Consider the following 12287-nt stretch of genomic DNA (forward strand, 5'->3'; position numbering starts at 1 on the left):
ATGTTCTCAAAAAATATTTCATAAATATTATTTTAATGTATAAATAAAATATAATTAGCATATACACAACTGTATGAAGCATTAAAAGTAATAAATTTAAAATAAAAAGGGCTTTAAAATTATTATTAGCACACAGACTTGTGTGTTCTTACATGTCCAGAATCATATGGATCCATTTCATATGAGATGACAAAATGAGAATATGCACATTTTGCGTGCTACAGGAGCCTCAGGAGATGCACTAACTGGTTTTCCTCTCCTTGAGTCCTGGAAGGTCTATATTGCGTAGGTGATTTATAACATCAAAAGACCTGCTGGCTATTTGTTGTTAGTACTGTCTAGCCAGGTTGACTGTGGTTTGACTTCCACAATCATTACTCTCGTGCTTATGAGCATTAGAAGCATTTTGAAAATTCTAAGAATCTATTGAAAATACTCATACAAGCCTTTGTGTTTCCTTTTCATCTTACAAAGCATATGGAGACTTACAGGTTCACCTTTGGGTCCTGCTTCTCCCTTGAAACCTGGGACACCAGGATCTCCCTGAAAACAAACATATGACCAACACCTCTAAGAATAAAACTCTGCATAAATCATTTGACCATTTTGTATTATTCTATGAAAGAGAAAATCATTTCCTATTTCAGTTAACTAGTTGTAAGCAATATAATAGGATACTTATTAAGGTTTGTCTTTTCCCTTAGCGTGCTTGTTAATTATGACGCTATCAAGACAAAAACTTAAACGTGACAATTTCAGGAGATAACTCTTACTGTTTGTCCAAGTTTATATAGACACTCTTCTTTCTTAGACCTTTATGAAAGCAAAACCAGTATTTTGGATACACAAAAGATTCCCAAGATCCAAGTGTCAGCGTACTCACTAGCACGCTACTAATTTATTTAAAGGAACCCCACTACTAATCACCATTTTAGTTTCACAGAGTGACATATTCGCAAGACATTACAGTTCCCACAGAAACATCATTACCGGTTGGCCTCGAATACCAGGTGGGCCGGTACTGCCTTGTGGTCCTGGGGAACCAGGTGGACCTGATAAGCCAAGGGGTCCTTCAGTGCCTGGAGATCCCTATAAACAGAAATAACGGCAAGCACAGTAAGTTAAAACAAACAGACAAAAAAAACCCCACACAATCAGGCAATTAACAGGTGTTATGATCACTTACAGTTGGGCCCTTAGCACCTGGGGAACCATCTGTCCCTTCGGCACCCTAAAAATAATGTACCAATCATTAAAATTAATTTTAATAAGGAGGGTATCAATTACAAAACAGAAGATGATAGTAACTTTATCCACTTTACGAGACAAGACAATAAAGGTTATTAAATAAACACAGCAATGCAAGATCTACTTGTGCAAATGCTAATATAAGTAACCATGTGTGCAAATTAATGTGACTTTTAATCCTTAAGAGCCTATGTTTAAGCTTAAGTTTAAAGTACTTGTAGGATTGAGACTCCATCAGGCTGTGTAACTTCCAGTTTTCCAAGTTGTTTTAATTAAATAATGAAAATTAATTTTCAACAAAATAAGCACAAAACAAATGAATAATACTTTTTTTCCCAGAAAAAGAAAGGTAATTTGAACAAAACTCAGTGCCTATCCAGCGAAGTATGCAAATTCCCTATAAAGAGGCAACAGGCACAAGCTGAGCACTGAGGAACTCAATTTAATGTACTTACAGGAAGACCTTGTGATCCAGCTGGGCCCTGGGGACCTGTTTCACCTCTTTGTCCTTGAGGACCTTCAGGACCACGAGGACCCGTTGGGCCAGCTTCACCCTAAGATTTTACATGAGGGAACAACTGGAGATGATTTTTGCTCTAAAAAAGTAGCACTTCGAAGTAACTAAGGAAGAATACTGAGTTTATAAGAGAAAAACAATTCAGATTTGGAAACAGTTTATTATCCTTAAAATATATTTTTGCTTACCTAATTCTGCTTCCACTACTTCTGTGTGAATGTAAACTTTGAAAGTACAAACAGAATTTTTCCTCAACGTATACAACGACAAGGAAACTTTCTACAGAGGAGGAGCAGTATATCCAGTGGCCCAAATCAGATCAAACATTTCAGATAGACATCTCCCTCTAAAATCCCATTATGTACATGTAATCTGATAATTTTTTTTTAGCTTCATCAACAGCTAATGCTAAAATTTAGAAATTATATCGGGGGGAGGGGGGCGGGGGGTTGCACAGTACAGATTAACTTACTGTTGCAGCACTACATTAAATACAAAACCTGTATCAGATTAGACTGGATGCTCCAATAAAAAAATTACTCCTTTGAATTTTATCTTTATATAGAAAATTTGCCTTTTGGAACTGATGGCTGGTAATATCACATGTTCATAGCTGAAGGCTACAGCTTCATTGTGTTCTCTGCTTAGCTTTTACAAGTTCAAAGCAGCTATCCCAATTTTAGATCATCTGATGAACACACTCAAAGGTATCTCATCGTCTTCAAAAGGTTTTCACTGATTCATCATGGGACAGCTTCTCCAAACATTTATTTAGGTATTAAGTAGTGCATAGCCATACCAAAACATTTTTATGACATGCACTAAAAGGTCTGTTATTTAATTGTGCACATTACGTTAATACTCTTACTAAGACTTGTTTCTAAAAATCTGTTTCATTAATGTTGTCAGCTTCACAACAACATAAAACATCTGCTGAACTTGGCTACCTGACTAAAGGAGAATTTCTGCTTGAATAATTTTTCCTATCATGTTTTAGGAATGTAAATGAACAAAGAGGAGCAAGTGGGTGGAGAGCAAGTATAAGAAGTGTAGAAGCTGTGTGAGTTGCCTTTTCTATCTTTGCAGACATGTTCTCAAGGCTATGAAAAAAAAAAAATAATTGAACGCTTTCTTGAAAAACAAGAGAAGAAATTCCCATAAAGACAGTGTTTCAGCCAGTGAATGTTTTCCATTTCAGCCCAGTTACATAGAACCACAAAAGGTGGTAGTCACCATTCGCTCTGTTGTGATGAACTGCAGTACATCTCTGCTGGGTTGCAGTCATTTTTCTTACCAGTCTAGGTTTCAGCACTAGAAGGAAGTTTCAGCACTAGAAGGTACTGCTTCCATTCTGTCTTAGACTACGTAACTTGTAATAATGCATCTCGTCATTCTTAGAATATGCTGGAGAAGATTCCTGAGGCACAACATGACAGTCATCTTACAATCATCCTTTCACTCAAGGAAAGCAAAAGCAAAGAAAGTATCCTAGCTGTGGTGAACTGTGATTGCTCCATTTGGCTTCTGACTTCTATCGGCTGGCTCAAGGTCTTAACTAAGACTGATTCCACAGCAGCTCCTAGGGACCTGTATACATGTCAGTCTGAACTCTGTGTATTCCGGTACAAATTTTTAAATTCTGTGTTGTTAGACATATCAAAAAGATGGGTTTATTTTATTTTTTACCTTTACACCAGGAGCACCTGGAAAACCTGGAGAACCAGTTATGCCAAGTGGGCCCTATAAAAGACAGACATACAAAGCTGTAATTCTGCAATTTAGATCACACAGATTAGTATCTAATTACTGGGTAAATACGTTTCTGGGATTAAATGTATATCTTAGTCATAAAACATGTGTTCATAAAAGGCCAAAATAACTATTAAAATATTTTATAAGTAATACATGCACATTTTATGGAATTGTGGTGCAGTATTTTAATAATGAATTTACTGATTTCAGCAAAGTTACAGCTCTTAATTCAGCTATTAACACGCAAATTGCAATAGCAGGTTTTTTTCAATCTTAGTTTTTAACAAAATATTATACCCTCCTTTTGTATCTATGCTACTGTGATATGATAATGAAAAGACCAGGCATTTGCTAAGTGATCACAATTTGTCCTACAGAATGTAGCAAATGAGAGTTTCAATTCTTTCAAATTTAAAATAATAATCTAGGAAAAAAAAACCAAACATATATATATATATATATATATACAAGCCATGTCTACATTGAAACAACTGGGTTGTTAGATGAGATTTTTCAGGTAAGTAACATAACAAGTGAAAATATAATTCAAGGTTATGCAACTACATGCCCTGCTTCCAACTCTTCTGCTCCACTGAGATTCCCAAATTCACAGCCAAATTAATTTGCAAGCTTTGAAACACAGATTTTCTATCAAATTTTCAAGGCTGTATAGACAAAGATGTACAGCAGAAACAGTTTACTGCTTGGATCTTTCTTCAGAGAGAAGCGGATATTTCTGGAACAGGAAGTGGAGGAAAGGCTGAGTTATGCCACACCATGGAACACAATGCTGTGCAGAGGGACATCTGCAGCTCCCAAAACCACGATGGCTCTTCCCAAATCGCATTAGAGCTTGAGATGGTCGATACTGCTCCTCCTAAGAAGGGCTAACAGCTTGAGGAGAGCATAGGATTGATGTGGCTGCACTATTTCTGGTTCTAGAGCTAAATTCGTGGTGCACTGTGCAGGCACAGCTCAGGTGGCTGCAAGGACATGAAGCCTGGGCAGGGATGCAAACAGCTGGGGCTGCTTTACATGGTAGAGTGTCTAAACTCACTAAAGCCCAAACTTCAAGTGTGGACACTTGAATATACCTGTATGTTATGACGTTAACCTTATTTTGCTAAACAGAAAGACTTCCAAGTAAGGGCTTTAGAGTAAATGGATAAATTGATTCCATTTTCATAATGCATCTTGTGCTGAACAAGACACTCAACAGAAGACCTTCCTACTGTATTATAAACTCTCTAGATGGCGGCACTCAGTGGTTATAAATATTCACTACAACACTGTTTCCACATGATCCCTCTTCATTTTTTCATTATATTCTTTCTTTTTTTAAAATATGATGCATACTGCAAAAAAATGTTCTATGTAGCAAAGCTCTGCTGACAAACTTAACAAGAACAATCTGTCCCACTGAGTATTAATTACAGACAATATTTCTGCCATGACCTTGCACTGGATTTCTACAGAACTGATGTCACAGTTCACTAAGTATACTTTTGAAAACCTATGTCCCAGTCTATTGGGTCACAAATACATGTCTGCCAAATCCCTGTCTTGTTGCAGGGAGAGTTCCAGAATTCTGGTATACCACTGCACTAACCCAATAACAAAACATTTCATTAACATCTCCTCCAAGTAGAAATATGCATTAAGTACCACTATCTCCCTTGTGACACTACATGGGATTTTATCAAAAATGGTGTCAAATCAATTATTGTGTCCAATGAAGCTGAGTTCATATTTTATGCCAAAGAAAAATTCCAAGCTTCATGTAGAATTTCATAACTCAGGATTCATCTTTTTTTAACACTAAAATTTGTTTTCAATACTGAAAAAATCTTGTCATTGTTTGAAAGTTTGTTCTAACGAGTTACTCTTCTTTCATGATATACTTAATAATTGAATTTTGCAGCCTTTAGACACTAATTTTTGGAGCTTCTACTACAGTTAATTATTTCTTAACGAAGTTTCTAATAAAACAGTTTACTAAGATGACACAGGTAAATGAATTTTGCTCAAGGTTTATATCACTGTTAAATAAAGAGTGTGCACAGAATGACACTTTAATTGCAGGCAAGTGTGTTTTGAAGAGCCTTTTTTTTGGTGTAGTGGTTATGGGGGGGGTCTTTTTTGTGTTGTGTTTGGTTTTGGGGTTTTTTTGTTTGGTTGGGTTTTTTGGGTGGTTTTTTGTTGGGTTTGGTTGGTTGGTTTTGATGTTTTTTGGTTGGTTGGGGGTTTTGTTTGTTTGGGTTTTTTGTGGGTTTTGGTTTGGTTTGGTTTTGTTGTGGTTGGGTTTTTTTACATGTGTGGGGGTTTTTGTTTGTTTGTTTGTTTGTTTGTTTTTTTCAAACTTGAATGTTACTAAGTGGTTATGGTTCAGGTTGGCTACATCAAGGGCCAGAAAATGTCAACCACATCCTAGAAGTAATGCTTCAAAAAAAAGCAAACAAAAAATAACACCACATTTTAAAAGTGGAAGCTGCCCTTGAACAAATAGTACAAGATCATCATAAGCTTTCATTTGCAAATGCAACGTATAATTAACTGTATGTATGTGAATAATCCCACTGGCCTTCCAACACTCATGTGAATTAACTTAAATGCAGTTTGCAAATGTACCACCAGATTGGATTGTAGGATTGAAACCACCGCCCTTTGATACACTGACATCCAGTTTAAAGTGCCACAGTTATCTGCAGCCCTGTTGCAATCTTGTGGGAACTTGTACAGTCACGCGTCCCAGGCTTTCTCCATTTGGCAGACATTCACACACAGGCTTCTGGTTCCACCGTCCAGTGCATGACTGTCCATAATTAAAAGGCTCTCTTTTACACATTTTGTAATAGATCAAATGTAGGCAGCAATTTCTGCTATCAGCAAGTGGCATTTCTTCTTGCTGGGAATGGCCATAATCTCATTTGTCAGTTTTGTATGCGAAGCAAGATAATATGCAATTATAAACTGTTTTATATTACAGTGTATATCTTTAAGACACTTATCCCCTCTACCATAGGGATCCCATTTCATAAAAGCAGCAAAGCATCACCTCTCCAAGGATGATGCCACTCCTCTGCAAATTAAAACCTTCAGATGAAGCGAACTACAGAGTATCATTTCTCAGAGGACAGCACTAAAGCTAAATTGAGTAGAACTAGGAATACAGATAGTTCCAGGTGCACTTAACTGTTACCAGCAACTGCCAACAATTTTTTGCACTTCTTTTGGTAGTGTCAAAAGGAAGCGGGAAATATAAGGTGAAAAAAAACAGGTGATTAAGAAAGACACTTACCATTGGCCCTGGCTTCCCAGGCATACCATGCTGGCCACGTCCACCCTAGATATGAAACCAGACAAGACAGAATATTGATAAGAACCCTAACTATTTTTTTTTAACTGTAGTTCCTGTTAGCATTTGTGATAACAGCCACACATGCTAAAGGGATCAAAGAAATGCTGGATTGCAGAGTCCTCCAAACACTGGCATGGAAAACTTCAGTAAGAAATCATGCTCCTCTTGAAGTTAATGGATTTCTCCATTTTCAGAGAGGTCAATATTTTGACAGTGTAATTGTATGGAGCACATAACATAAATGGAGGAAATAAAAGTCATGGGGATAAATGCCAGAAAAAACAACACTTGACACCAGACATAAAGCAACAGAAAGAAATTTCAACTCAAATATGATCTCATCTCATCCCTCTTTTTGCTGAAAAGCAAAATACTTAAGATGACAGCTTTATTACCTGGAATTAAATATGAGACTTAAATTAAATTGGAAGTCTGAACTTTCATTTTAAACTTTTTTACAGACAAAATCAATACATGTTATTTCTAGTTCAGTAATTTTTGGTGAAAATAGCCTCTCGAAAAATTTCACAAGGAAGGCAGTTTTGTGTCACAGAAAAAAAAGTGTTATGAGAGTATTTGGCCTTGTGGGCAGCTCTGGTATGAGAAATTACCATACAGCTTGCACTCTCGTTTTAAAACTGCTTTTGACTTTCAAAATTTATAGCATAGGTCTTACCCCACAAAACTACTGCTGTAGCTTAAGAAAGTTAGGGCTGAGAACTTGCCACTGAAGTGACTCCCAGTCACATGAATAGACACTTTCAGGCTCAGGGATTTAAATTTAAGTAAAAGAGAAGAACTACAAAGAGAAGGAAGAACCAACTTACAGGGGCACCCTGTGGTCCTATCCGACCTCTTTCTCCTGGCATTCCTCTAGGTCCCTTGAAAAGAGAACAAAAAGTGCATCACTTAGGAGCTCATCATGGTAGAATAACAAAAAGGGGAAAACATAGTTCACTGGATTTTTTTCCCCCCACAGTGGAAAGAACACATGCCACCCCTTCCTTCTTCTTCTTTGCTTTTTACTTTTTTTTTTTTTTATTTACTTGACTTTTCCTTTGCTTCAAATAAATTTCGCACTTCAGCAATTGCTCTTCCGCAATTTTCTGCTCAGTTTCCTTTATTTGCTTTTAACAAGAACATGATCAGCTTCGCTGAGACTACAAGCATGATAAGGACCGATGACGTAAACAACAGCCACAGAACCAAGTTATTTTTTTTCCTCCTGTAGGTGTAGTTTATCTTGTCCTAGATCAGGAAAGAAGTAGCAGCTTACACAGATCTTTGCAGTCTCACAGGCTTGCCCAGTGGAAACTTAATAGACTGTAATTTCTCTTTTCCTGTTCCAACAGTATTTCAAGTTTCAAACACATTAGAATAAATTCTGTATATATACATAAGGGTCAAAAATACAATCTCATTTACTACATCTCATTCACAAACTAGGTTCTACTTCAGGGATATTACATTCTGCATGACACAAGATAGTGCTTCGCATATAGATATCATTATCTGATATAAGAAAGGTGCTTTACTTCCAGAAGCACTGCTGAGAGTCAAATTTTGGCATGTTACACTACTCACAAGTATTCAGCTCTCCGAAACCACATCTAAATGAAAACTTCTCTGAGAAAAAGTTTCTCCGTTTCTCTTCCATGTCATTCTTATCCTTGCCACAACCTCCAAAATCCTCTGTCCGTGGTTTTCTTAGCTAGTTCATTTCTGACCTAAATTATTCCATTTCTATCTCAGAGAAATCTAAATCAGTTGTTTGCATATTGAAATCACTCCACATGAAGCATTAACATGTAAAAGAAAATTAGTCACCCTACACTTACATGAGTAGGTAAACAATCACAAAACCTACATTCAGGTCTCTGTTGAGCCTTCTGATTTATCATTATTATCTATGGTTGTGAATTGCAAAGAATAACAGCTTAGAGTGGACCAAAATTAGTGTCAGTGTAATAGAAAACAAAGTCTTAATTACGAGAAAGTTCAGCTTCATGACATCAAGTACAGATCTCAAAACCTTAAAATTCCTCTTGGAAATAGCATTTACAATCCTAAAGCCTCTTCGCTAATACCCAATGCACCTGACACTCACCAGAGGACCTGTTGGACCCATGGCGCCCGTTGGTCCAGATTCTCCCTAGAAATGGAAATGAAATGACAAAATTAGAGGAAACGGGATTGAGGAAAATGGAATTACATGTTTCTTTCCTGTCCTCCATGCTCATGTTAGACCTAAAAAGCAGATTTGTGCAGTCACCTGTGTGCATCAAGGGCCCTGCTTTCCATGCCCATGGGAAATGCCATATTTACATATTCTTAGTGAAGCAGATTTAACTCCCACCTGTTCTAGCTGACAGCCCACACTGTCAACTGCACTTTTTTACCATCTCCTGTCATTCCAGCCTTCACAGAAAGCAGTAGGCAATCTCAGGAAAGAAATATTTTCTTATACAAATTCTCTTTAACTACTGATTTCACATTTAAATTCAGATCTTGGAAGCTTCACTTAATTGACTATGTTTTTAATCTAGAGGAATAGTTCAGTCCCACCTGTGATTACTGCCTACACTAGGTCAAAAATGTTTCACCATCAGCACTGATCAACGTTGAAAAGCCTGAAAAAAAGTATTCTACGCTCTTTTAAAACAACTTTTAATCCATTTTGAAAAGATTAGCTCCAGCTGGCTATCCTCTGTTACCACAGTTTTGAGCTGAATTTATAATGGTGCTGCAGTATCAGCAAAGGTCAACAACTCTAAGAGAATAAAGTTGTTAGATGAAAAATAGTCAGTTTGATAAAATATATTCCCTCTCCTCTCCAACACCTGTTTCTTTTAAGCCAGTCTCAAGTAATGTAATCTAAAAGAGGAGAGTCTGATTTTAGCTATGCTTTGCTTTATTTTATTTTATAAAAAAATGTTAGAAAAACGTTTTCCCTCTCTCAGCTTGGTCACATAAAGCCAACAAGAATAACAAACTGGCCAAGTGGAAAATCACAAGATGTGAACTTGTCTTTGTTAACAGACTTTGTTGTTTTCAGTATTAAGCAGGTGTCACAGACAGAACACAGTCAATTCACCTAGTGATACCTTATAGGTCTAAAACCGAGTCCCAGCTGAAACTGTGATTGGCACTACTGAACTCTCTTCTTGTGCAAAGCCCAGACATGTCACTCTACAGCACCTTATATGGATCAAACACACAGTGAAAATGGACAATTCCATGCAGCATCTCCTCATCATGCAAGTAGCGCTGACAGGAGCAGGTACACATCTGTGTATGAAAGATTGCCCATCTTTCACTATTTTGGCATTATAGAAAACATGCTTAAGCATTTAGTTCCTTGGTCCATGAAAATACCTTTGCTCCAGCTGCTCCAATTTCACCTTTTGGACCGTCAAGTCCTTTCAATCCCTGTAAGAGTTATAAAAATGTGGAGAAATTATATTTATATATGTACAGACACAGAGCACTCCTATTCTTACCGTTAAAATACCTCGATAGTAAAGAGTTAGGAATGGATCTGAGGTGGCAAGACCAAGAAAGGAAAAAATAAAGAAGAAAAAAAAGAGATGGAATAAAGTTTTTAAACATTTCCTAAATGGAAACCATTTGTACAACGTACATTTCCTTGGATTTGGTTTCCTTTTTTAAAACAAGAACATTTTTAAAAGTCCTAAAACAACAAGGACGAGGCTCTGAGCCATGGGAAACCTAGTTATTCCTCCCCAGAGTAAAATTCTGGCCAGAAAACTTGGTAATTTGTAATGAGTCCATGTTGCAAACATATCCACCTCTCAAGTTCCCCACCCTAGTGCAAGACTTGCCAACAAAGTGAGAGAACCATCAGGTTTGTGCCTCCTGAAGCTTGGCAGGGCTCACACAAGCTCTTTCCAGATTCCCAGATCATTTGAAAATAGAGTGAAGACAGCACTAGAGAATATAACACAGAGGTCAGCTTAAAGGGGAAGAGCATTGATTTTCTACAAGGCCCTCTTCCTCTCAAATGCCAGTGATTCTGCTGCAACTGGCAGGACTAAAAGTGTAGTAAAATTCAACACTAATACAAAAGAAGCTGAGTATCTTTATACTGAAACTGGCTGGAAACATCATCTATAAGAAGAGGGAAAATCCTGTTTCTTACCCTGTGACCCTTGAGACCTGGGAGACCAGGAGCACCAGGAAAGCCTCGAGGCCCCTACATAGGAAAAAGAAAAAACAAATAAAATCCTTATGTCTGCAGACAAACCTCACGATAATGCTGCTAACAGGGAAGAAGGCAGCAGCATTAATACAAATACTCCTAACACTCCTTCACTTTGATGACATAATATAGTGAGCCACAGCATTTAAGTAGGTCACAAAGAATACAGCATAACATGCTATGAAGTTGGACGGTCTCAACATTGTGTAAATTTTCACTGATATTAAAGGTTTTATTGTTTACATCAATGTATCATCAAACCTCAAATAGAAGTAATGACTAGTTGTACAGCAAGCTTGGAAGATTAATATGAAGACACCTTATTTAAATAGTGATCAAACCTCAGAGCTAAGATTTAAAATAAAACAGAAACAGAGGCCAAACTGCAAACTGTACATATTCTTTCAGAATTCTTTCAGTCAAGCAGAATGATAAACAACTCTTATTAAAACACACTTAACAATTAAAGCAAAGTTGTCTTGTGTGTAGTTTTGTACCAAGTTTCCCTATTTCTCTTTCAGAAAAGACAAAATAATGGAAGGAAGCAAGGTGCCTCGCGTTAGAATATTAGTCACATTGATTTAGAATGGAAATCCCATTAACACCTTCACACTCTCAGATAATAACAATTCAGCAAACTGCTTAAACAATCCTGTCTTCCTTTATGGTACCTCTGAACCAACATTCTCAAAAAGATTACATTTCATACGTTTTGGCATAGCAAAAAATCATGAAGACATATTATAGAAAATGAAGCACCATGAAGCAACACTGATATTCACAGAAGTGAAAAAGACCATCTGAGATCTCAACATTAGACAGGAGAACTTCACATACATACAAGCTGTTTTCTTATTAGCAACTTAAAAAATGTCTTTGTCTTCCCATAGTCAATTATATGGATAATGTTTGATCATAAAGTTCAGTAGGAAATTACTCCAGAGTTTGTGGACTCCTAAAGAGAAAATTGCTTTATAAAGGTATGAAAATTCTGAAACTAACATATTAGAATGCTTTAAATTATTTTTACTGTATGAGTTTCTCAGTGAAGGGGATCCCTGTTGTCATACAAGGCCTTGCATGTAGATTTGAAATTGTACAAGTTATGCTTGTTTAGACTGAATGTATATATCACCTTATACAACGAGGGCAATCAAATTATGAAGTATGCACATGGGACAAGCCACATGGAA

General features: G+C 36.9%; 1 protein-coding gene across 1 annotated transcript in view; it reads right to left on the reverse strand.

The window, feature by feature from the left end:
* The window catches only part of COL5A2 (collagen type V alpha 2 chain), a 172988-nt gene that overhangs the window by 25620 nt on the left and 135081 nt on the right, over positions 1-12287 (reverse strand). The window contains exons 14-23 of the mRNA XM_065841028.2: positions 11035-11088; positions 10251-10304; positions 8983-9027; positions 7703-7756; positions 6816-6860; positions 3452-3505; positions 1704-1802; positions 1187-1231; positions 991-1089; positions 490-543 (exon numbers count right to left, since the gene is read on the reverse strand). Of these exons, the coding sequence (XP_065697100.1) occupies positions 490-543; positions 991-1089; positions 1187-1231; positions 1704-1802; positions 3452-3505; positions 6816-6860; positions 7703-7756; positions 8983-9027; positions 10251-10304; positions 11035-11088 (603 nt within the window). The remainder of the gene's footprint in view (positions 1-489; positions 544-990; positions 1090-1186; positions 1232-1703; positions 1803-3451; positions 3506-6815; positions 6861-7702; positions 7757-8982; positions 9028-10250; positions 10305-11034; positions 11089-12287) is intronic.

This window comes from Patagioenas fasciata, chromosome 7 (genome assembly GCF_037038585.1).
Source record: "Patagioenas fasciata isolate bPatFas1 chromosome 7, bPatFas1.hap1, whole genome shotgun sequence".
Lineage (NCBI taxonomy): Eukaryota > Metazoa > Chordata > Aves > Columbiformes > Columbidae > Patagioenas > Patagioenas fasciata.